The sequence below is a fragment of the Heterodontus francisci genome, chromosome 34, assembly GCF_036365525.1.
Source record: "Heterodontus francisci isolate sHetFra1 chromosome 34, sHetFra1.hap1, whole genome shotgun sequence".
Lineage (NCBI taxonomy): Eukaryota > Metazoa > Chordata > Chondrichthyes > Heterodontiformes > Heterodontidae > Heterodontus > Heterodontus francisci.
Window position 1 is genome coordinate 29023198 of NC_090404.1, and position 26294 is coordinate 29049491.

Genomic DNA, 26294 nt, shown 5'->3' on the forward strand with positions numbered 1-26294 from the left:
ATCATCTGGTCTGTCGAAACACAAGCGCAGTCACATTGGGGAGAAACCATGTAAATATGGGGACTGTGGAAAGGGATTGAATTATCCAGTTGAGGTGGAAATTCATCCACGCAGTCACACCCTGCTCTGAATGTGAGAATGGATTCACTCAATCATCTGACCTGCTGACACATCAGGTTCACACTGACCTTTGAAATGTCAAGCCTGTGGGAATTGCTGTAAATGTTTGGCTGCACTGATGTCCCATCAACGTGTTCACACTGATGAGAGACCATTCAGGTGTTCTCACTGTGGGACTGGGTTCAAGCGATCAAATGATCTCATTGTACATCAGCGAGTTCACACTGGGGAGAGGCCGTTCACCTGCTCTGAATGTGGCAAGGGATTCACTCAGTCATCCCACCTGCTGAGACACCAGCGAGCTCACACTGGGGAGAGGCTGTTCACCTGCTCTGAGTGCGGGAAGGGATTCACTACTTCATCCTACCTGCGGAGGCACCAGCGAGTTCACACTGGGGAGAAGCCGTTCACCTGCTCGGAATGTGGGAAGGGATTCAGTCAATCATCCGACCTGCTGACACACCAGCGAGTTCACACTGGGGAGAGGCCGTTCACCTGCTCAGAGTGTGGCAAGAGATTCACTCGGTCATCCCACCTGCTGACGCACCAGCGGGTTCACACGAGGGCGAGGCCGTTCACATGTTCAGAGTGTGGGAAGGGATTCACTGCATCAACCCAACTTTTGACACACCAAAGAATTCACACTGGGGAGAGGCTGTTCTCCTGCTCAGAGTGTGGTAAGGGATTCATTCGGTCATCCCACCTGCTGACGCACCACCGAGTGCACACTGGGGAGAGACCATTCATCTGTTCACAATGTGGGAAGGGATTTACTACTTCATCCAACCTTCTGACACACCAGCGAGTTCACAAGTAACTCAGAGATGAGGAATTTCCGCCAAATAGCATATTTCCAACATTGGGGTTTTGGAAATCCACTCTTGGCTTCCCCCCTTGACCAAAAGACTGGCTCTGAAAAAAATTTCAACTGTCGGTTCACTGACAGTTCCGATTTATTTTTTAAAGCCGGCCAACCACAAAGATGTTCCGAGGTCTTTTTACCTGTTTTTAAGTCGTCTTTATTTTTTTATAGTCTTCCACCTTGGTGAAAATGAACTTCAACCAGGAAAGCAAGTGGGTGGAACTGCATACTCCTTCACAACTTCAGTGTGTCAGTCTTCTGTAAATGGCCAAAAAGGAGGTGTGTGTAAACACAGACCAATTCCCAATGTTTGTTTTTGCATTCATGGGATATCTTAGCAGAGACCACCTGAGAACTGACACAGCTCATTTGACATGGTTTAAAATTAATGGTGCAGGATCAGTAGCTGGCAAGTCGCTGGTCTGCAGCAAAAACATTGGTCTGTCAATAGGAATTTGAAACTTGCTTCCATTTACACAGCAGTGTGTGTCTGAAATAATTTCTGAAAACTCTGCACAAACTGGTTACTGAATGTGAATATCCTGCAGTGAGCATGAACTGTATAAACTGAATATGTCCTGTGCTTTGCAGCAACTGAAGTGATCTGGAATTTCCACTTATCGGTTTGCTCAGGTGTGTGGCTGAATTCCATTCATTGTTCATCTCCACTTTCACTGTCTACTGCCCCAGTCACACTGTAAACTTGGAGTCAGTATGAAGCTGTCTTTTACACCATAGTGATGGAAGACAAGGAGTATAACTCTGGCCATCTTTCTTCAATCTTGCTTAAGATTATCTGGAAAAGACTGTCCTGCACCACAAGTGCTGTGCATTGGTTACAGTGAAACTATCCTGTGAGCTCTCTGCAGTCACTATAAATGGCCACTGGGTTTCTCAGGCTGATGGCACAATACTCTGTACATGTATGAACATGTATATACAAGAACACAAGAAATAGGAGCAGAAGTAGACCATATGGCCCATTGAGCCTGCTCCACCATTCAGTGTGATCATGGCTGATCTTGGGTTTCAATTCCACTTTCCTGCCCACTGTCCACATCACTTGATTCCCTGAGAGACGAAAATCTATCTATCCCAGCCTTAAATATATTCAACAATGGTACATCCACAACCGGGGCTTTTCCGCTGGCTACAGAATCAATGGCATCGCTGAGTTCTGATTTTGTCGGCTATTCGTCCAGCTCATCCATGACTGGCAGAGTCTGGGCTACATTGAGGGCAATCTCAGTGACAACATTTTCCCTGGAGTACAGTTCTAGGTATTGCTCCACCCAGCGGTCCATTTACTTGCGTTGGTCAGTGATTGTGTCCCCTGATTTAGATTTGAGGGGGGCGATCTTCCTCATGGTTGGCCCAAAAGCTCTCTTAATGCCATCATACATTCCTCTGGTGTTAGAGGCCAGCTGAATATGACTGCATAGGTGTTGCCAGTAGTCATTTGTGCAGCGCCTGGCTGTTCTTTGTGCAGCGCTTTTGGCTGCTTTAAGTGCTACAGATGTTAACTCGCTGGGGGCTTTCTTGTAGTTCAGCAGTGCAATGCGCTTAGCGGCTATGACAGGTTCCAGCTCTTCAATGTGAGATTGAAACCAGTCTGCATTCCGCTTCACACGATTGCCAAAGGTGGTCATTGCTGAGTCATAGATGGCGTCTCTGACGTGGGCCCACTTGGTCTCTGCATCCCCTGTCGGAGTGTTTTGAAGAGCTTTTTCAAGTGAATTTAGAAACTTATGTAACAGCTGTGGATAGGAAATTCTGTTAGTGTTGATGTGCAGGCGGCCCTTCTGCTTGGAGTGATGCAGCTTCTTTGGTTTGAGTCTAACCTTGCTGCACACCGGGGAGTGGTCGGTGTCGCAGTCCGCACTGTGGAAGCTGCGTGTGAGTTGAACGCTGTTTAAAGAGGCTCGCCTGGTTACTGACCTCTCTTCCTATCCACTCTATCTCAGCTCCTCATAATTTTATACACCTCAACCTCCTCTGTTCCAAAGAAAACAACCCTAGCCTAACCAATCTTTTCTCACAGCTAAAATTCTCCAATCCTGGCAACATCCTTGTAAATCTCCTCTGTACCCTCTCTAATACAATCACATTCTTCCTGGAATGCAGTGAACAGAACTGCACACAGTACTCCAGCTGTAGCCTCACCAGTGTTTTATACAGTTCCAGTATAACCTCCCAGCTCTTATATCCTGTGCCTCAGCCAATACAAACAAGCAGCATGTATATAAAAGCAAAATACTGCGGATGCTGGAAATCTGAAATAAAAACAAGAAATGCTGGAACCACTCAGCAGGTCTGGAAGCATCTGTGGTGTCACTGAGGAAGGAGATGTGGCTGTGAAAATGAGTTTTGGTAGAAACTTTATCAAACACCAGGAGGGAAATAGAAAGCAATGAAGGTGAACAAGGTAAAAGAGACAAACGAAAATCCCTTCGGAGAGAAGAGCAGAACTTCTTCAAGGTAGGCATTCCTGGAAGAGAAGTGGCAGTGAATTAAACACTAAAATAAAAGCAAAATACTGCGGATGCTGGAAAGATGCTGCCAGACCTATTGAGTCGTTCCAGCATTTCTTGTTTTTATTACAAGCAGCATGTATGCCTTCTTAACCATTTTATCTACCTGTCCAGCCACCTTCAGGAATTTGTGGTCATGCAGTCCAAGGTCCCTGTATTCCTCTACACTGCTCAGTATCCTACCATTTATTGTGTATCTTCTTGCTTTTGAATTCCATTTGCCATTTTCTGTCCACCTGACCAGTCCATTGATATTTTCTTGCAGTCTACATCTTTCTTCCTCACTGTCAATTACACGGTCACTTTTTGCCTCATCTGCAAACCTCTTAATCATATCCCCCTACATTTAAGTCTAAAGAATTGATATACACAGTAAAAGCTTTATTATCCAGCAATTTACCAACCCAAAAGTTCTATTATCTGGAATTTCTGAAAACCTCCGAGGCTTTTCTCCCAATGCTGCATTTTCCCCGAGTGCAGCCGATTGTTCTGGGCATTACTGTACTGTAGTTAGTGATTCTTGACATGCTGAGGGATGTTCCTTCTACAAACCCAATCAAGCAGCTTAGTGAAAATGATGTAGAAGATTGGGTTGAAGCTGACAAGGAGGTTGTTATTGATGTGTAAATAACAGTGTCCGGTATCCTGAGAAGTCTAAGGAAACTGAAGAAGACTCGGCAGAAGATTTTAGTGAGGAACAGAAAATAACTTGGGGGAATGCTGCATCAGCATTTGATACATTAATCAAATTTGCTGAAAGGCAGACTTGTTATTCTGCACAAGAGTTTATGCAGCTATGTATTTCACACTCTACTTTCATGTAAAAAAGACATGAGGCAAGTAGGCAAACCGATAGCTGAAATCTTTTCAAGAAAGCTTCCAGGGTTTGCCCTAGGCTCAGTACAGATTTTGTCCCATCACCTTCTACATCTAGTGTTTTAGTGTAATTTATACATTACGTTTACTGTTCAAGAATTCTATGTATCATTACTGCCTTAAGATTTCCGTATTGTACATCTTGTTCTTTGCATGTAATTATTTCTATTAAAATTAAAACTATTACATTGTATTGCCTTGGTAGCATGACTCTTGATTAACTGGAATTTGATTACCCGCACCTCTCCTCATGCTGGATAACAAAGCTTTTACTGTATCACAAAAAGCAAGGGACCTGGTACAGGGCCCTGTGGAACCCCACTGGAAACAGGCTTCCAGTCATGATTCAGTTCTGGATGTGATCAACAGCAGAATCCACCCTCTGCAGTTATATGTGAACTCGCTGGTGTCTCAGTGGGTCGGATGACTGAGTGATCCCTTCCCATAAATGAAGCAGGTGAACGGCCTCTTCCCTAGTCTGAACTCACCGGTGTGTCAGTAAATTACTTGCACTTTTAAATCTCTTCTTAGTCAGAACATTGAAAAGGTCTGTTATCGATGTGCACAAGTTGGTGTTCATTGAAGTGGGAGGACCGAGTAAATCCCTTCCCACAAACAGAGCAGGAGAACAGTCTCTCCCGAGTGTGAACTCGCTGGTGTCTCGGCAGGGTGGATGAGAGAGTGAATCTCTCCCCACACACAGAGCAGGTGAATGGCCTCTCCCCAATGTGAGTGCGTTGGTGTGTCTGTAGATCCCTTGTACTTTTAAAGCTCTTCTCACTGTCAGAACATTTAAACAGTCACTCCACACTGTCGATCCGCTGGTGTATACAGAGGCTGGATGAACATTCCCACACACGGAGCAGATGAACAGCCTCTCCCCAGTGTGAGTGCATCGATGAATTTCCAGCCGGGATAGATAATTGAATCCCTTCCCACAGTCCCCACATTTCCATGGTTTCTCTGTGGTGTGGGTGTCCTTGTCTCTCTCCAGCTTGGATGATCAGTTGAAACCTCACCAAACACAGAACACGTGTACAGTTTCTCCCGGCTGTGAATGGTGTGATGTTTTTTCAGGCTGTGTAACTAGTTAAAGCTCTTTCCCCAGTCAGTCACTGGAACACTCTCATTCGGGTGTGTGTGTGTCTCGGTGCTTTTCCAGTCACACTGATGTTTGAAATCTTTTCTCACAGACAGAACAGACAAACATTTCTCCTTCCACATTCAAAGCCAGGTGATATTCAGGTCCTGATGAATCGAGTGACTCCGTCAGATCTTGATCTGATGTTGGGTTTCAGTTTCCTGTCTGCAAATCCTTCCTTTCGAATACCCTGTAAAAGGAGTTTACAAAAGTCATCACTGTCAGCTCAGGATAGAAATTCACAACATTCTTTCCTCCTGCATCCTGGCACAGGATGGTCACGCATGCCTCTGAGGAGAGGCAATATAGTCTAACACTGCAACCTACAATCCACCGACATTACCAGGATAGGGAGACAGAGTTTTGAAACACTCACAAACACAACTCCAATAAAACATCCCAGGAGAAAAAGGGGAGCAGTGATTGTGCCTGACTTGATATCCCCCACCCCAGGCCTGTTACTCAACGCCCCCCCACCCCACTCTCCCAGGCAACAGCTCAACAGCTTGAAGCTTCCTGCACCTTGAGGCAACCCTGCCCAGGTATGGCACAGTCCAAGCTAAGTCTTTATAACTGAACTAAGTTTCCTTCAAAGTTTTGGGCTTTGACGTTACAGTTTATTAATCCTCAGTTCTTTCAAAGCAGCTGGAAAGCTGGCTTCCATTAATCTGGGCCTGTTACCAGGAGAAAACCCCACAGCTGCAAACGAGGCGCCTGGAGGTTATTAAACGGGTTTACGGCTCATACTGTGTGCTTCTCAAGCTTACCCACCCAGTCCCCATGACTCCTCCATTTGCAGACGATCCCAGCCCAGTCCCCATTTCTCCACGATTTACAACTGCACACTGCCAACTCTCCATTTCCAGACACTGCCTGACCAGTCCTATTTCTGCTCCATTGAGACACTCCCTGCCCACTCTCCATTTCTCCTCCATTCACAGACACTCCCTGCTCGGTCCCCCTTTTCCCGTCCATTTACAGATGCTCCCTGCCCAGTCTCCATTTAGAGACGCTCCCTGCCCAGACTCCTTTCCCCCTCCATTTCCGGATGCTCCCTGACCAATCTCCAGTTCTCCACCATTTCGAGACGCTCCCTGACCACTCTCCAGTTCTCCTCCATTCACAGACACTCCCTGCTCGGTTCCCCTTTTCCCATCCATTTACAGATGCTCCCTGCCCAGACTCCTTTCCCCCTCCATTTCCGGATGCTCCCTGACCAATCTCCAGTTCTCCTCCATTTAGAGACGCTCCCTGACCACTCTCCAGTTCTCCTCCATTTAGAGACGCTCCCTGCCTTCTCCTGGATTTTGGGAGTCTCTGCTCTTTGTTGAGATTCGGGCCGGAGGGAAGCGGTGGAAGCCGCGGCTGGGGGTTGATCTTGTTGTTTGTTGTGATCTCACTGTTTAGATTGTTTGCAGCCTGCGAGCCCCGGGCTTTATTAACCCGCCTCCCCTTCACCTGCTGGAACCGCGCTCTCTGCCTCAGACCATGCCGACCGCGCATGCTCAGCTCACACCGCCCGCTCCCCCGGGTGATTGGCGGCAGCTCTGGTCCAATAGAAAGAGAGGGGGCGTGACTGGAGGACCGGTGCGGCGCTGGGGTCCTCCAAGCAATCGAAGCAAGTGAAGGGCTAGGCTCGCGCCACGGAGAAAGCGGGGCCGCGCCTGACCTCGTGCCCCGCCCCCTGTTGCTATTGGTCGGGAGCCGCCGTCAATCACTGGGACGCATTGCGTTGTCAGTGTTATTTAATCATTTTCTGCCTGATCAAACACCTTCCCCTTTGTTCTCTCCACCACCCCCCTTCACTTGCTTAAAACCTAATTCTTTTCTAACCGTTGCCATTTCTGATGAAAGGTCACAGACCTGAAATATTAATTTTGTTTCTCTCTCCACAGATGCTGCCTGACCTGTCGGAGTAATTCCAGCACTTCCTGTTTTTTTATCTCAGGTCAGAGGTCACCAGCGGGAGCTTCCAGTACTGAGTGCGCAAGCGCACTCCTCTAAAGGTTTCGGAGCATGCTTAGTGCAAGTGATGGCGGTGGAGAGCAGTTTGTGAGTTGGTAAGGACAAAACTTTAAAGGAAACTGAGCTCAGTAATAAAGGGGCCTGGGGGAGGGGAGGGAGGGAGGAACCATTTGGGACACAGCACAGGGCAGGAGGTCCCCCCTCCCCCACTCCCTGGTTCCACAAAGACTCCCCTTGGACTGGGCCACACCTGGGCAGGGCTGGCTCAAGGTGCAGGAAGCTGATAGGCTGAGCTGTGGACTGGGAGGAGTGGGGGGTTTGACTGACAGGCCTGGGGAGGGGGATATCAGGGCAGGTACACACACTGCTCCCCCTTTTCCTCCTGGGATCTTTTACTGGAGTCGTGTTGCTGAGTGTTTCTAAACTCTGTCTCCCTATCCCGGTAATGTAGGTGGATTAAAACAAGAAATGCTGGATTCACTCAGCAGGTCTGGCAGCATCTGTGGAAAGAGAAGCAGAGTTAACGTTTCGGGTCAGTGACCCTTCTTCGGAAGAAACATTGGGAGTCTGTGTAGGTCAGTGAGCACAGTGGTGATGGGTGAACAGGATTGGGTTCGAGTAAGGACACAGGCAGCAGAGTTTTGGATGATCTCAAGTTTACGGAGGGTAGAATGTGGGAGGCCGGACAAGAGTGTGTGAGAATAGTCAAGTTGAGAGGTAACAAATACATGGATGTAAGTTTCAGAGGCAGATGAGCTGAGACAGTGGTGAAGTCGGACGATGTTACTGAGGTGGAAATAGTCGGTCTGAGTGATGGTGCTGATATGCGGTTGGAAGCTCATCTTCGGGTCAAATCTGACACCAAGGTTATGAGTGGTCTGGTTTAGCCTCAGACAGTTGCCATGGAGAGGGATTGAGTTGGTGGTGAGGGAGTGGAGTTTGTAACAGGAATTGAAGGCAATGGCTTCAGACTTGTCAATATTTAATTGGAGGAAATTTCTGTTCATCTAGTACTGGATGTCAGACAAGTCAGGATGGTGTGTGACTTGGAGGGGAACTTGGAGGTGATTCACATACACCTGCTACCCTGGTCCTTATAGATGATGGTAGTTGAGTGTTTAGGAGGTTCTGTCACAGTTCTGGTCGAGTTGTGGACATATAAAATCCTTCTCTCTGCCCCTCCCTCTCTCTCTCCCACAGAGGGCAAAGTCTTGTGTCGGTCCAGACTGGGTGTCAGGTTCCCTTCCCTGAAGGACATTAGTGAACCAGTTGGGGTTGTCCATCAATCCAGCAGCTTTCACGGTCATTTTTCCTAGTGCCAGCCCCATAAATAACCAGATTCATTCAGCTCCATTTCACAACCTGCCTTTGTGTTTTTGTGGGTTCTCACGCACTCTTTTATTTCTATTTTAAATCGGTTTCACAGGGTTTTGAAAGGGGAGGATTTGCAGCCGTGAAATGCTAGGCAAATGTCAGATCAGGATCTGAAGGAGTCGCCAAATTTATCGTAACCCGAATATCACTGGATTTTGAACATGAAAGGAAAAAGCTGCAATCACAGTGGGGAAAAAGTGTACACGTGTTCTGTGTGTGGACGAGGTTTCAGCCAATCATCTGGCCTGTCGAAACACAAGCGCAGTCACACTGGGAAGAAACCATGTAAATATGGGGACTGTGGAAAGGGATTGAATTATCCAATTGAGCTGGAAACTCATCCAGGCAGTCACACCCTGGAGAGGCCGTTCACCTGCTCCGAGTGTGGGAAGGGATTCTCTCAATCATCCGACCTGCTGAGACACCAGCGAGTTCACACTGATGAGAGACCTTTTAAATGTCCAGACTGTGGGAATTGCTATAAATGTGTGTCTGAACTGATGATCCATCAACGTGTTCACACTGATGAGAGACCATTCAGGTGTTCTCACTGCGGGACTGGATTCAATCGATCAGGTGATCTCACTGAACACCAGCGCATTCACACTGGGGAGAGGCCGTTCACCTGCTCCGAGTGTGGGAAGAGATTCACTCAGTCATCCACCCTGCTGAAACACCGGCGGGTTCACAGCGGGGAGAGGCCATTCATCTGCTTAGAGTGTGGGAAGGGATTCACTCAGTTATCCAGTCTTCTGACACATCAGCGAGTTCACACTGGGGAGAGGCCATTCACTTGCTCACAGTGTGGGAAGGGATGCACTACTTCATCCGACCTGCTGAAACACCAGCGAATCCACACTGGGGAGAGGCCATTCACCTGCTCAGAATGTGGGAAGAGATTCAACTGTTCATCCACTCTGCTGGCACACCAGCGAGTTCACACCGGGGAGAGGCCGTTCACCTGCTTAGAGTGTGGGAAGGGATTCACTCAGTTATCCAGTCTTCTGACACATCAGCGAGTTCACACTGGGGAGAGGCCATTCACTTGCTCACAGTGTGGGAAGGGATGCACTACTTCATCCGACCTGCTGAAACACCAGCGGGTTCACACTGGGGAGAGGCCGTTCACCTGCTCACAGTGTGGGAAGGGATGCACTACTTCATCCGACCTGCTGACACACCAGCGAGTTCACACTGGGGAGAGGCCGTTTACCTGCTCGGAGTGTGGGAAGGGATTCACTCAGTCATCCCACCTTCTAACACACCAGCGGGTTCACACTGGGGAGAGGCCGTTCACCTGCTCGGAGTGTGGGAAGGGATTCACTCAGTCATCCGCCCTGCTGAAACACCAGCGAATTCACACTGAGGAGAGACCGTTCACCTGTTCCGATTGTGGGAAGGGATTCGCTCAGTCATCCGCCCTGCTGAAACACCAGCGAGTTCACACTGAGGAGAGGCCATTCACCTGCTCAGAGTGTGGGAAGGGATTCACTACTTCATCCCACCTGTTGACACACCAGCGAGTTCACACTGGGGAGAGGCCATTCACCTGTTCAGAGTGTGGGAAGGGATTCACTACTTCATCCAACCTCCTGACACACCAGCGAGTTCACACTGGGGAGAGGCCATTCACTTGTTCTGAGTGTGGGAAGGCATTCACTCAGTCATCCAACCTTCTGACACACCAGCGAGTTCACAAGTAACTCAGGGATGAGAAATTTCCACTATATAACAGATTTCCGACTTTGGGGTTTTGGAAATCCACCAATGGCTTCTCCCTTTCCGACCTTGACCAAAAGAGCGGCCTTAAAAAAAAAAAAAAATGGGAACTGACTGTTCAACACAAAGCTACCCTGTGGTCTTTCTACCTGTTTTTAATTAGTCTTTATTTTTTACATTCTTCCACCTTGGTGGAGATGAGCTTCACCCAGGAAATCAAGTGTGTGGAACTGCATCCTCCTTCACAACTTCAGTGTGTCAGTCTTCTGTAAATGGCAAAAAAGGAGGTGTGTGTAAACACAGACCAATTCCCAATGTTTGTTTTTATCTTCATGGGATATCTTAGCAGAGACCACCTGAGAACTGACACAGCTCATTTGACATGGTTTAAAATTAATGGTGCAGGATCAGGAGCTGGCAAGTCGCTGGTCTGCAGCATAAACATTGGTCTGTCAATAGGAATTTGTAACTTGCTTCCATTTACACAGCAGTGTGTGTCTGAAATAATTTCTGAAAACTCTGCACAAACTGGTTACTGAATGTGAATATCCTGCAGTGAGCATGAACTGTATAAACTTAATATGTCCTGTGCTTTGCAGCAACTGAAGTGATCTGGAATTTCCACTTATCAGTTTGCTCAGGTGTATGGCTGAATTCCATTCATTGTTCATCTCCACTTTCACTGTCTACTGCCCCAGTCACACTGTAAACCTGGAGTCAGTGTGAAGCTGTCTTTTATACCATAGTGATGGAAGGCAAGGAGTATAACTCTGGCCATCTTTCTTCAATGTGTGGTTTGACATTGCTTAAGATTATCTGGAAAAGGCTGTCCTGCACCACAAGTGCTGTGTATTGGCTACAGTGCAACTATCCTGTGAGCTCTCTGCAGTCACTATAAATGGTCACTGGGTTTCTGAGGCTGATGGCACAATACTCTGTACATTTATGAATATGTATATACAGAGTGCTGCCTTTCTCCAAACCAACACAATAGTTATGATTTTCAGCTCACCTTGCTGTTAAATGCAGCTGTCACTGGACCAATTGATGCAGTAGAACAGGAGCCAGAAGTGTTCATCACTGTTGGGATATACAGCTGTCCATTGGACCTGCTGCATTGTCACAGGGCCATTACCAAACTTTAGAGTCTGATTTGGGGATGATGCAACAGAACCTCAAACTTGTTTCTGTAGAGGTTGTCGTCGGCTGTCCCTCGATTCGAGGATGACTTCTAGTCAAAGTCATGAGTTTCTGCCATGGGTCTTCAGATCGTTGAACAGGCCGATTCTCGACCCGCAGATCTTTGGGCACATGGGGCAGGACGTCCCACCAGGTAGTGGGACCCGGAGTGCAGGATTTGTTTCCTAGAGATACAACACTAGTCTCATTACTTTCCCACTGTCACGAGCAAGATCTGGGACAATTTTTACATTGCATTTGAAGAGGAAAACCACATTTTTAATTAGTTTTCATTAAGATTATAATGAGATCTGCACTGCAAACAAGATTATTTTAGTTTATAATCTTTATAATGTGACTAATTATTTTAAATTATAAATTCTACCATGAGTCATGATATTTAGAAACAAACATTCTATTCGGAGGCACCACATTTGCTAAAGTTAATCAGGTTATTTTTCTCATTTGTTCTTGGACGTAAATAATTGTCCAAAAGAAAATTAGGTCGGGAGTATCACATGCTCCTAACAGAATGTATGTGATATTCCTGTCCATTTCAGTTAATGGACAGTAAATTGGACAGGCTGTATAACTGGTATACAATCCTCCCTACCTGGTTTTACTTTCTGCTTCGTTCAGGTGATTATGTCATCGCACAAAACATGAAAAATTACCCCACTTATGTTCAAGTTTCTGGATTGTCAATGTCTCATAAATGTTTACTTTTTATTAATTTATATATCCACTGATTTGTCCACATCATTTACCAAGGTACCAGAACGTGCCATCTGGTATGTTTATATATATTACTTTCCATTAAAGTTGACACATCTTCACAGAACACCTTTTACATGAACAAGCTATAAATAGGCAGAAGCAGGACATTGAGAACATGAAGCTCTGTAAAACTAATTATCAGCTGTCAGGTAAGTCTCATGAAATTGTATTCTGAGTACAGTGTAATTTTATTCATTACAGATGCAAAATTACCATTACTCAACCAGTTTGCTTCAGTAACAGTGCTATAATTACATGATTCTTTGTCAAAGAAAATCATACTTTTTAGTCTTCGGCCACTAATTTTCAGACCTTTTGATCTTTGGCCACTCTCACCCCTGCATTTGTTACTTGTTTTGTGAAATACTCTCCCGATTAGTGGTGAACTGCTGGATAACTCTGATTACATCTAAATGTCTTTATACATGTCTATAAAGTGTCTGTGTGCCCAGATTTAACTAAGTTGTGATTTGTAACCAATAAATGATGTTTTGGCCATGACTTGTAATCTGGTATCTTGGTGATTTGTCAAGAAAGATTTAATTCACTCACTCAGCAGCTTGAGAGGAACCAGACTGAGGTTTAATGAACATAAGAAATAGGAGCTGGAGGAGGCCATTTGGCCCTTCGAGCCTGTTCTGCCATTCACCAAGATCTTGGCTGATCTTCTGCCTCAACTCCACCTTCCCGCACTATCCCCATATCCCTTAATTCACTCAGTACCCAAAAATCTATCAATCTCTGTCTTAAATATACTCAACGATTGAGCATTCACTGCTCCCTGGGGAAGACAATTCCAAAGATTCTCAACCCTTTCAGTGAAGACATTTCTCCTCATTTCAGTCCTAAATGGCTGATCCCTTATCCTGAGACTGTGACCCCGTGTTCTAGATTCCCCAGACAGGGGAAACATTTTCTCAGCATCTACCCTGTCAAGTCCCTTTAGAATTTATTACGTTTCAGTCAGATCACCTCTCATTCTTCTAAACCCCAGGGAATATAGACCTAGTCTACTCAATCTCTCCTCATAGGAGGAGATGGAGCACAGTGGGGGGTGCTGTAGCACAGTGGTTATGTAACTGAACTAGTAATCCAGAGGCCTGGACTAACAATGTAGAGTCATGAATTCAAATCCCACCACAGCAGTTCAGGGATTTAAACTCAATCAAACTAAAAACTACCTGATTTACTAATTACCTTTAGGGAAGGAAATCTGCTGTCCTTACCCGATCTGGCCTATTTGTGACTCCAAACCCACAGAAATGTGGTTGACTCTTAACTACCATATGAAATGGCCGAGCAAGACAGTCAGTTATATTCAAGGAGGTGGCTCAAAACCACCATCTCGAGGACAATTAGGGATGGGCAATAAATACTGGCCTTTCCAGCAATACCCACATTCTGTGAATAAATAGAACAATCTCCTCATCCCAGAACCCAGATTAGTGAGCTTTTGTTGCATTCCCTCAAGGGCCAGTATGTCCCTGCTTCGGTAAAGAGACCAAAGCTGCACGCAGTACTCCAGGTGGGGCCTCACCAATGTCCTGTTTAATTGTCGTAAGACTTCTTTATCTTCACACCCCAATCCCTTTGTAACAGAAGCTAACATACCATCAACCCTCCTATTAGCTTGCTGTACCTGCATGTTAACTTTCTGAGATTCCTTTACCAGGTTGGTCCCTCTGAATGCAAACATTTCTCAGTCTGTCACCATTCATTTAAAAAAAAACTGATTTATTTATTTTTTCCTATCAAAGTGGATGACTTCACATTATATTCCATCTGCCATGTTCTTGCCCACTCACCCAACTTGTCTATATCCCTCCGCAGTCTGTTTGTGTCCTCCTCACTGCTTACTTTCCCACCTCACTCTATCATCAGTAAACCTGTGCCACGTGCTAGTGAGACTTGGAATAGGAGGATAAGGCAAATGAATGCGTTGCTGAAGAGCTGGTGTAGGCGGGAGGGCTTCATCTACTTGGACCATTGGGACCTCTTCTGGTGCAGAGGTGGCCTGTACAAGAGGAACGGGTTGCATCTAAACTGGAAGGGGACCAATATCCTGCGGGGAGGTTTGCTAGTACTACTCGGGAGGGTTTAAACTAGTCTTGCAAGGGGGTGGGACCCAAAGTAGTAGTCTCTCCGATGAGATATTTGAGGGAAATGTAGAGGTTAAAGCAAGCACGTCCAGTAGGCAGGCCGAGCAGGGGCAGGACGGAGCATGGATGGTCTGGTAGGTTAAAGTGCATTTACTTTAATGCTAGAAGGTAAGGCAGATGAACTCAGAGCATGGATCCGGACATGGGATTGTGGTATTATAGCTATTACGGAAACCTGGTTGAGGGATGGGTAGGACCGACAGCTCAATGTTTCGGGGTACTGATGCTTCCGGCGTGACAGAGGTGGAGGTAAGAGAGGAGGGGGAGTTGCGTTATTGATTAGGGAGGACATCATGGCAGTACTCAGAGAGGATATCCCGGGGGGAATGTCCAGCGAGGCCATATGGGTAGAACTTAGAAATAAGAAGGGGGTGATCACTTTAATGGGATTATACTATAGGCCCCCCAATAGTCAGAGGGAAGTGGAGGAGCATATATGTAGGGAAATCACAGATAGGTGCAGAAATTATATGGTTGTAATAGTAGGTGATTTTAACTTCCTTCGTATTGACTGGGACTGCCTTAGTGCGAAGGGATCAGATGGGGAAGAATTTAAGTGTGTCCAGGATAGTTTTTTGAAGCAGTATGTGGATGGCCCTACTAGAGAAGGGGCTACACTCGACTTCCTCTTAGGAAATGAGGATGGGCAGGTGGTTGATGTGTCAATGGGGGAACACTTTGGGACCAGTGACCATAACCCCATTAGCTTCAGATAGTATGGACAGGGATAGGACTGGTCCTCAGGTTGAAGTCCTAAATTGGGGGAAGGCTACTTTCGATGGCATCAGACAGGAACTCTCAAAAGTTGAATGGGAGAGGCTGTTTACAGGTAAAGGGACGGCTGGCAAGTGGGAGGCTTTTAAAAGTGAGATAGGAAGAGTTCAGGGCCGGCATGTTCCTGTTAGATGGAAGGGCAAGGCTGGCAAGTTTAGGGAACCTTGGTTGAGGAGGGATGTTGAGGGTCTGGTCAGGACAAAGAAGGAGGCATATGTCAGGTATAGGCAGCCGGGATCAAGCGTGTCCGTCCAGGAGTATAGGGGATGTAGGACTACGCTTAAGGAAATTAGGACAGTGAAAAGGGGCCATGAGATTTCCCTGGCAGATAAAATAAAGGAGAATCCTAAAAGATTCAAGAAGTATATGAAGAGTAAAAGGATAGCTAGGGAGAGAGTAGGTCCCCTTAAGGATCAGTGTGACAATCTATGTGTGGAGCCACAGGAAATGGGCGAGGTCTGTATTTACCATGGAGAAGATCATGGAAGCTAGTGAGCTCAAGGCAGGGAACAGCGATATCCCGGAGCATATCAACATTACAAAGGAGGAGGTGTTGGAGGTTTTGAAGCGCATTAAGGTGGATAAATCCCCAGGGCCTGACCAGGTGTATCCTAGGATGCTGTGGGAAGCAAGGGAGGAGATTGCTGGGGCCCAGGCAGAGATTTTTGTATCATCGTCAGCCACAGGTGAGGTACCGGAAGACTGGAGGATAGCTAATGTTGTGCCTTTATTTAAGAAGGGCAGCAGGGATAAGCCAGGGAACTACAGGTCGGTGAGCCTTACATCAGTGGTGGGAAAGTTATTGGAAGGGATTCTGAGAGACAGGATTTATATGCATTTGGAAAGGCATGGTCTGATTAGGGATAGTCAGCATACCTTTGTGCGTGGGAAATCATGTCTCACGAATTTGATTGAGTTTTTCGAGGAGGTGACCAAGAGGATTGACTATGGTAGGGCGATGGATGTTGTCTACATGGACTTTAGCAAGGCCTTTGACAAGGTCCTGCATGGTAGGCTGGTCCAGAAGGTTTGAACATGTGGGATCCAGGGTGAGCTAGCAAATTAGATACAAAATTGGCTTGGTGATAGGAGGCAGAGGGTGGTAGTGGAGGGTTGTTTTTTAGATTGGAGGCCGGTGACTAGTGGTGTGCCGCAGGGATCGGTGCTGGGCCCTCTGTTGTTTGTCATATATAATAATGACTTGGATGTGAATGTAGGGGGCATGATTAGTAAGTTTGCAGATGACACCAAAATTGGTGGTATAGTGGACAGTGAAGAAGGTTGTCTAAGGTTACAACAGGATATAGATAAACTGGGAAAGTGGGCAAGGGATTGGCAAATGGAATTTAATGCAGACAAGTGTGAACTGATGCATTTTGGGAAGTTAAACCAGGGCAGGACATATACAGTGAATGGCAGGGCCCTGGGGAGTGTTGTTGAGCAGAGAGACCATGGGGTACAAGTACATAGTTCCCTGAAAGTATCAACACAGGTAGATAAGGTGGTGAAGAAGGCGTATGGTATGCTTGCCTTCATCGGCCGAGGCATTGAGTACAAGGGTTGGGGCGTCATGTTACAGTTGTACATAACGTTGGTTAGGCCGCATTTGGAGTACTGTGTGCAGTTCTGGTCGCCGCACTACAGGAAAGATGTGGTTAAGCTAGAGAGGGTGCAGAAAAGACTCACCATGATGTTGCCTGGTTTGGAGGGCTTGAGTTATAAAGAGAGATTGGATCGGCTGGGTCTGTTTTCCCTGGAGCAAAGGAGGCTGAGAGAGGACATGATAGAGGTATATAAAATTATGAGAGGCATAGATAGGGTAGATAGACAGTGAATGTTTCCCATGGTAGGGGTGACTAAAACTAGAGGGCATAGATTTAAGGTGAGAGGGAGGAGGTTTAAAGGGGATCAAAGGGGTAAATTTTTCACACAAAGAATAGTGGGTATCTGGAATGAGCTGCAAGAGGAGGTGGTGGAGGCAGGAACAGTCGGGACATTTAAGAGGCATCTGGACAGATAATTGAATGAGCAAGGCATAGAGGGATATGGAATTAATGCAGGCAGGTGGGATTAGTATAGATAGGCATTATGGTCGGCATGGACACGGTGGGCCAAAGGGCCTCTTTCTATGCTGTACAACTCTATGACTCTATGACATTATGTTCAGTCCCCTGTTACAGTCAGGTAGGAATTGGGGTGACTGGCTTCCACTTTTCACTAGTGTTTCAGCCCCTGAGTGTTTTGAGGGTCAAATGAACAGACCACAATAACTGATTTGTTCGCAACCTTCACCCACTCGCATTCACACATAAACACACATAAAGATAGATAGAAAGGAAAAGGTAAGATGCAGTTAAAGTCCCAAGTGATGTAAGAGTTTTGTGGCTTGCAAAAACCTGTTGAATCGTCTTGGGAGGAAAATCTTTTCAAAGGTGCAGGCCTGGATATTTGTCGTCTTGAACTTGCTGAAGTGTTGCAGACTTCTGGTTTACTTCTGCTGTTGAGGAATTCAAAGTCACCTTGCAATTTCTCTCTGCCCCAGTTGTTCAAAGACAGTTTGAAACTGTTTTTGCAGACAGGACAAGTTTGCTCAGCTGGTCAACCTCACAGCTTCTCTGGCTGGAAGTATGGCCTTCAGTCTCTCTCTATCTCTCTCTCTTTAAGAAAATGTCTTATCAGCTTAGTTTCAGTCAAGTGACCAAAGAATTCTGTCCCCTGCAGGGTTTATACAATGTCTTTGAACATGCACCATTGTTAAAAATGGGATTTGAAGATGGTTCATCATGATACCGTGGTGTTAGGTCACACCTATTATTTTGGTTTTGAATCCACAGTCTCCCTCTCTGCCAGGGTCTTTGATAACACAATTGTTGAAGATAGGAGCTGCTTTGCTTTGAATTGCATGTTTCCCATTTTAATGTCTTCCCAGGGCTGGACCAGATGTGATGATGGGTTTTGGTCTCCAACAGCCCAGATGTATTTTGTATTACAGGAGGAGAGTCACCTGACCCCTACCCAATCTTGTCTGCAGCAATGTGTCCATGTTTTGGAGTTTTAACTCACCAGTTCATTTTTTATAGTTCGTAACTGCTCCTGTTCACTTCATTTTTCATCCTTGCTCCTTCTCTGAGTGTAACAGCTGACTCTGACTGGGTTCAGTTCTACACTCACTGGTTCCTCTCTCTCTCCTCCCCTGAAGGTGCTGACTCTGTCTGTGTGTACGTGCTCTCTCCCCCTCCTCCGACACTCTGGCCCTCCCTGTCCATTGTAACATCTCCCAGTTCTGGTGATGGGCTCTCACTGACCACTCTCCATTTCTCCTTCTTATGCAGATCGTCACCATTTCATGTAATCATACACTCAGAAGGAGACCATTCGGTCCATCATGTCTGTGCTGGCTCTCAGAAGCAACTATCCAATTAGTCCCACTCCCCTACACTTTCCCCGTAGCCTTGGAAAATTTCTCCTCTGATGTTTTTATCTAATCCCCTTTTGAAAGTTATTATTGATTCTGCTTCCTCCACCCTTTCAGGCAGTGAATTCCAGATCAGAACAACTCGCTGCCGAAAATCATTTCTCCTCACCACCTCCCACTGGCTTTATTGGTCAATTATTTTAAATCTCTGTCCTCTGGTTACTGACCCTCCTGCCAGTGGAAACAGTGTCTCCCTCTCTACTCAATGAAAATCCTTCATCATTTTGAACATGTCTATTAAATCTCCCCTTAACCTTCTCTGCTCTCAGGAGAACAATCCCAGCTTCTCCAGAGAACTGAAACCCCTCATCCCTGGTATCATTCTAGTAAATCTCCTCAGAACTGATCTCCCTCATTGGCTGAAACTCTGCATCATTCTGAAAACTGATTTCTCTCAGACTCCAGGAACAAACTGGCCCTTTTCTGTTGTGGTTTTAAACAGATGAAACCCTGTGGATGTGGATCAAATATTTCAACATTTGTGAGTGAAATGGATTCATTCAGGACAGACAGCAGGGATTATTTCAGGAAATAACACAGTGCAGTGATTGTTTCTCTTTGAACTCTTCCCTTGGAGAACAGTGTGAATTAGTGGAAGGATTCACAGACTGTTTAACACTCCTTCCATGACTGGAACCATTTGATTCCAGCTGATCTGTTGGTCAGTCTTTAACTGGGAGAGTTTGATGAGCTCCCACAGCTCACACAATGGGTGTGGACAGTCACACTTACCAGACATGGCTATGAACTCCCCGTAAATCCAACCCTCTGATTTCTGTGTTGTAACCATCTTTCCATCCATTCTGCTGCCTGGTCCTTCAAAGAACAAAGAACAGTACAGCACAGGAACAGGCCATTCGGCCCTCCAAGCCTGCACCGATCTTGATGCCTGCCTCAACTAAAACCATCTGCACTTCCGGGGTCCGTATCCCTCTATTCCCTTCCTATTCATATATTTGTCAAGATGCCTCTTAAACGTCGCTATCGTACCTGCTTCCACCACCTCCCCCGGTAACAAGTTCCAGGCACTCACCACCATCTGTGTAAAGAACTTGTCTCGCACATCCCCTCTAAACTTTGCCCCTCGCACCTTAAACCTATGTCCCCTAGTAACTGACTCTTCCACCCTTGGAAAAAGCTTCTGACTATCCACTCTATCCATGCTGCTCATAACTTTGTAAACCTCTATCATTTCGCCCCTCCACCTCCGTCGTTCCAGTGAAAACAATCCGGGTTTATCCAACCTCTCCTCATAGCTAATGCCCTCCAGACCAGGCAACAACCTGGTAAACCTCTTCTGTACCCTCTCCAAAGCCTCCACGTCCTTCTGGTAGTGTGGCGACCAGAATTGCACTCAATATTCTAAGTGTGGCCTAACTAAAGTTCTGTACAGCTGCAGCATGACTTGCCAATTTTTATACTCTGTGCCCCGACCGATAAAGGCAAGCATGCCGTATGCCTTCTTGACTTCCTTATCCACCTGCGTTGCCACTTTCAGTGACCTGTGGACCTGTACGCCCAGATCTCTCTGCCTGTCAATACTGCTAATGGTTCTGCCATTTACTGTATACTTCCCACCTGCATTAGACCTTACAAAATGCATTACCTCACATTTGTCCGGATTAAACTCCATCTGCCATTTCTCTGCCCAAGTCTCCAACCAATCGATATCCTGCTGTATCCTCTGACAATCCTCATCACTATCCGCAACTCCACCAACCTTTGTGTCATCCGCAAACTTACTGATCAGACCAGCTACATTTTCCTCCAAATCATTTATATAATACTACAAAGTGCAAAGGTCCCAGCGCTGATCCCTGCGGAACACCACTAGTCACATCCCTCCATTCAGAAAAGCACCCTTCCACTGCTACCCTCTGTCTTCTATGACTGAGCCAGTTCTGTATCCATCTTGCCAGCTCACCTCTGATCCCGTGTGACTTCACCTTTTGTACCAGTCTGCCATGCGGGACCTTGTCAAAGGCTTTACTGAAGTCCATATAGATAACATCCACTGCCCTTACTTCATCAATCATCTTTGTCACTTCCTCAAAAAACTCAATCAAATTATTGAGACATGACCTCCCCTTCACAAAACCATGCTGCCTCTCGCTAATAAGTTTGTTTGTTTCCAAATGGGAGTAAATCCTGTCCCGAAGAATCCTCTCTAATAATTTCCCTACCACTGACGTAAGGCCTATAGTTTCCTGGATTATCCTTGCTACCCTTCTTAAACAAAGGAACAACATTGGTTATTCTCCAGTCCTCTGGGACCTCACCTGTAGCCAATGAGGATGCAAAGATTTCTGTCAAGGCCCAGCAATTTCTTCCCTTGCCTCCCTCAGTATTCTGGAGTAGATCCCATCAGGCCCTGGGGACTTATCTACCTTCATGCTTTGCAAGACACCCAACACCTCCTCCTTTTTGATAATGAGATGACTGAGATTATCTACACTCCCTTCCCTAGGCTCATCATCCACCAAGTCCTTCACTCCACACAGCCTGATCTTGGTCACCTTGCAGATTGTACAAACTGTTCTGGATAGCAAGCTGGTTACAAAACAGAAAACAGAGAGTAGGAGTTAAGAGTAGCTACTCAGACTGGTGGAAGTTGGGAAGTGGTGTTCCACAGGGATCGGTGCTGGGACCACTGTTATTTACCATTTACATAAACGATTTAAACTCGGGAATTGGAAGTACAATTTCAAAATTTGTGGATGACACCAAATTGGGAGATGGAGTTACTCCTGAGGAAAACTGTGACAAAATGCACAAAGACATCAGTAAACTTGCAGAATGGGATTGTAATAGGCATTTGCACGTCAATATGGATAAATGTGCTGTGATGTATTTTGGTAGGAAGAATAAGGAGGCCACATATTACTTGGAAAATAAGATTCTAAATGGGGCAGAGGAGCAAAGGGGTCGAGGATACAGATACACAGACCAATCAAAGTAGCAACACAGGTTAGTAAGGCCTTAAAGAAGTAAATAAAGAATGAGGGTCTATTTCCAGAGAGATAGAATTGAAAAGAAGTGATGTTATGTTAAACTTGCATTGAACCTTGATTAGACCACACTTGGAAAACTGAACAGTTCTGGTCTCCATACTATAAACAGGATATTGAGGGTCTGGAAAAGGTGCAAAGATGATTTGCAAGGTTGGTCCAAGAACTGAGAGGATATACTTATCAGGAAAGGCTGAACAGACTGGAGCTCTTTTCCCAAGATAAAGAAGATCAGAGATGGATAATCTGGTAGAAATCTGTGTGTCTCTGAACAATGTTGTGGGACTGTGTGAGTTTGAGTGTGTTTCTGAACCGTGTGGTGGGACTGTGAGAGTTTGTGTGTGTTTCTGAACCGTGTGGTGGGACTGTGTGAGTTTCTGTGTGTCTCTGAACAATGTTGTGGGACTGTGTGAGTTTGAGTGTGGTTCTGAACCGTGTGGTGGGACTGTGTGAGTTTGTGTGTGTTTCTGAACCGTGTTGTGGGACTGTGTGAGTTTGTGTGTGTTTCTGAACCGTGTTGTGAGACTGTGTGAGTTTCTGTGTGTCTCTGAACCGTGTTGTGGGACTGTGCGAGTTTGTGTGTGTCTCTGAACTGTGTTGTGGGACTGTGTGAGTTTGTGTGTGTCTCTGAACTGTGTGGTGGGACTGTGTGAGTTTGTGTGTGTCTCTGAACTGTGTGGTGGGACTGTGTGAGTTTGTGTGTGTTTCTGAACCGTGTTGTGGGACTGTGTGAGTTTGTGTGTGTTTCTGAACCGTGTGGTGGGACTGTGTGAGTTTGTGTGTGTTTCTGAACCGTGTTGTGGGACTGTGTGAGCTTGTGTGTGTTTCTGAACCGTGTTGTGGGAATGTGTGAGTTTGTGTGTGTTTCTGAACCGTGTTGTGAGACTGTGAGAGTTTCTGTGTGTCTCTGAACCTTGTTGTGGGACTGTGCGAGTTTGTGTGTGTCTCTGAACCGTGTTGTGGGACTGTGTGAGTTTGTGTGTGTCTCTGAACCATGTGGTGGGACTGTGTGAGTTGTGTGTGTCTCTGCACCGTGCTGTGGGACTGTGTGAGTTTCTGTGTGTCTCTGAACAATGTTGTGGGACTGTGTGTGTTTGTGTGTGTCTCTGAACCGTGTGGTGGGACTGTGTGAGTTTGTGTGTGTTTCTGAACTGTGTTGTGGGACTGTGTAAGTTTCTGCGTGTGTGTCTCTGACCGAGTTGTGGGACTGTGTGAGTTTGTGTGTGTCTCTGCACCGTGTTGTGGGACTGTGTAAGTTTCTGCGTGTGTGTCTCTGACCGAATTGTGGGACTGTGTGAGTTTGTGTGTGTCTCTGAACAATGTTGTGGGACTGTGTGAGTTTGTGTGTGTTTGTGAACCGTGTGGTGGGACTGTGTGAGTTTGTGTGTGTTTCTGAACTGTGTTGTGGGACTGTGTAAGTTTCTGCGTGTGTGTCTCTGACCGAGTTGTGGGACTGTGTGAGTTTGTGTGTGTCTCTGCACCGTGTTGTGGGACTGTGTGAGTTTGTGTGTGTTTCTGAACTGTGTTGTGGGACTGTGTAAGTTTCTGCGTGTGTGTCTCTGACCGAATTGTGGGACTGTGTGAGTTTGTGTGTGTCTCTGCACCGTGCTGTGGGACTGTGTGAGTTTCTGCGTGTGTGTCTCTGACCGAATTGTGGGACTGTGTGAGTTTGTGTATGTCTCTGCACCGTGCTGTGGGACTGTGTGAGTTTCTGTGTGTCTCTGAACCGTGTTGTGGGACTGTGTAAGTTTCTGCGTGTGTGTCTCTGACCGAATTGTGGGACTGTGTGAGTTTGTGTGTGTCTCTGCACCGTGCTGTGGGACTGTGTGAGTTTCTGTGTGTCTCTGAACAATGTTGTGGGACTGTGTGTGTTTGTGTGTGTTTCTGAACCGTGTTGTGGGACTGTGTGAGTTTGTGTGTGTTTCTGAACCGTGTGGTGGGACTGTGTGAGTTTGTGTGTGTTTCTGAACCGTGTGGTGGGACTGTGTGAGTTTGTGTGTGTTTCTGAACCGTGTTGTGGGACTGTGTGAGTTTGTGTGTGTTTCTGAACCGTGTTGTGGGACGGTGTGAGTTTGTGTGTGTTTCTGAACCGTGTTGTGAGACTGTGTGAGTTTCTGTGTGTCTCTGAACCATGTTGTGGGACTGTGCGAGTTTGTGTGTGTCTCTGAACCATGTTGTGGGACTGTGTGAGTTTGTGTGTGTCTCTGAACCGTGTGGTGGGACTGTGTGAGTTTGTGTGTGTTTCTGAACCGTGTTGTGGGACTGTGTGAGTTTGTGTGTGTTTCTGAACCGTGTGGTGGGACTGTGTGAGATTGTGTGTGTTTCTGAACTGTGTGGTGGGACTGTGTGAGTTTGTGTGTGTTTCTGAACCGTGTTGTGGGACTGTGTGAGTTTGTGTGTGTTTCTGAACCGTGTTGTGGGACTGTGTGAGTTTGTGTGTGTTTCTGAACCGTGTTGTGAGACTGTGTGAGTTTCTGTGTGTCTCTGAACCGTGTTGTGGGACTGTGCGAGTTTGTGTGTGTCTCTGAACCATGTTGTGGGACTGTGTGAGTTTGTGTGTGTCTCTGAACCGTGTGGTGGGACTGTGTGAGTTTGTGTGTGTTTCTGAACCGTGTGGTGGGACTGTGTGAGTTTGTGTGTGTCTCTAAACCGTGTTGTGGGACTGTGTGAGTTTGTGTGTGTCTCTGAACCGTGTGGTGGGACTGTGTGAGTTTGTGTGTGTCTCTAAACCGTGTTGTGGGACTGTGTGAGTTTGTGTGTGTTTCTGAATCGTGTGGTGGGACTGTGTGAGTTTGTGTGTGTCTCTAAACCGTGTTGTGGGACTGTGTGAGTTTGTGTGTGTCTCTGAACCATGTGGTGGGACTGTGTGAGTTTGTGTGTGTCTCTAAACCGTGTTGTGGGACTATGTGAGTTTTTCTGTGTTTCTGAATCGTGTGGTGGGACTGTGTGAGTTTGTGTGTGTCTCTAAACCGTGTTGTGGGACTGTGTGAGTTTGTGTGTGTCTCTAAACATTGTGGTGGGACTGTGTGAGTTTGTGTGTGTCTCTAAACTGTGTGGTGGGACTGTGTGAGTTTGTGTGTGTTTCTGAATCGTGTGGTGGGACTGTGTGAGTTTGTGTGTGTCTCTAAACTGTGTGGTGGGACTGTGTGAGTTTGTGTGTGTTTCTGAATCGTGTGGTGGGACTGTATGAGTTTGTGTGTGTCTCTAAACCGTGTTGTGGGACTGCGTGAGTTTGTGTGTGTTTCTGAACCGTGTTGTGGGACTGTGTGAGTTTGTGTGTGTTTCTGAACCGTGTGGTGCGACTGTGTGAGTTTGTGTGTGTCTCTGAACCATGTGGTGGGACTGTGTGAGTTTGTGTGTGTCTCTAAACCGTGTTGTGGGACTGTGTGAGTTTGTGTGTGTTTCTGAACCGTGTGGTGGGACTGTGTGAGTTTGTGTGTGTCTCTGAACCATGTGGTGGGACTGTGTGAGTTTGTGTGTGTCTCTAAACCGTGTGGTGGGACTGTGTGAGTTTGTGTGTGTTTCTGAACCGTGTGGTGCGACTGTGTGAGTTTGTGTGTGTCTCTGAACCATGTGGTGGGACTGTGTGAGTTTGTGTGTGTCTCTGAACCATGTGGTGGGACTGTGTGAGTTTGTGTGTGTCTCTAAACCGTGTTGTGGGACTGTTTGAGTTTGTGTGTGTCTCTAAACCGTGTTGTGGGACTGTGTGAGTTTGTGTGTGTCTCTAAACCGTGTTGTGGGACTGTGTGAGTTTGTGTGTGTTTCTGAACCGTGTGGTGGGACTGTGTGAGTTTGTGTGTGTTTCTGAACCGTGTGGTGGGACTGTGTGAGTTTGTGTGTGTCTCTAAACCGTGTTGTGGGACTGTGTGAGTTTGTGTGTGTTTCTGAACCGTGTGGTGGGACTGTGTGAGATTGTGTGTGTTTCTGAACCGTGTGGTGGGACTGTGTGAGTTTGTGTGTGTTTCTGAACCGTGTTGTGGGACTGTGTGAGTTTGTGTGTGTTTCTGAACCGTGTGGTGGGACTGTGTGAGTTTGTGTGTGTTTCTGAACCGTGTGGTGGGACTGTGTGAGTTTGTGTGTGTTTCTGAACCGTGTTGTGGGACTGTGTGAGTTTGTGTGTGTTTCTGAACCGTGTGGTGGGACTGTGTGAGATTGTGTGTGTTTCTGAACCGTGTGGTGGGACTGTGTGAGTTTGTGTGTGTTTCTGAACCGTGTTGTGGGACTGTGTGAGTTTGTGTGTGTTTCTGAACCGTGTTGTGGGACTGTGTGAGTTTGTGTGTGTTTCTGAACCGTGTTGTGAGACTGTGTGAGTTTCTGTGTGTCTCTGAACCGTG

At 46.5% G+C, this 26294-nt stretch overlaps 2 protein-coding genes across 3 annotated transcripts in view; both read left to right on the forward strand.

The window, feature by feature from the left end:
- The window catches only part of LOC137349258 (zinc finger protein 16-like), an 824782-nt gene that overhangs the window by 2841 nt on the left and 795647 nt on the right, over positions 1 to 26294 (forward strand). The window lies entirely within an intron of this gene.
- On the forward strand, positions 81 to 13033 carry LOC137349243 (zinc finger protein 271-like). 2 transcript variants are annotated; one of them, XM_068014739.1, is made up of 3 exons: positions 81 to 933; positions 9057 to 9130; positions 9215 to 13033. In XM_068014739.1, exons 1-3 carry the CDS (start codon positions 239 to 241, stop codon positions 10570 to 10572), a joined length of 2127 nt encoding a protein of 708 aa, XP_067870840.1. In that variant the 5' UTR covers positions 81 to 238; the 3' UTR covers positions 10573 to 13033. The 2 variants fall into 2 exon arrangements, with proteins under 2 accessions (XP_067870840.1, XP_067870839.1); XM_068014738.1 differs by lacking the exon at positions 81 to 933 and adding an exon at positions 7263 to 7590 and having other exon boundaries at positions 8922 to 13033.

Bases quoted from the DNA above. Each gene is read 5' to 3' on its own strand.
- LOC137349243 (XM_068014739.1), top strand. From the start codon at position 239: ATGTCCCATCAACGTGTTCACACTGATGAGAGACCATTCAGGTGTTCT. The intron at 934-9,056 runs GTAACTCAGAGA...CTGCAATCACAG, and splicing joins ACACACCAGCGAGTTCACAA to TGGGGAAAAAGTGTACACGT. The intron at 9,131-9,214 runs GCAGTCACACTG...AAACTCATCCAG, and splicing joins TGGCCTGTCGAAACACAAGC to GCAGTCACACCCTGGAGAGG.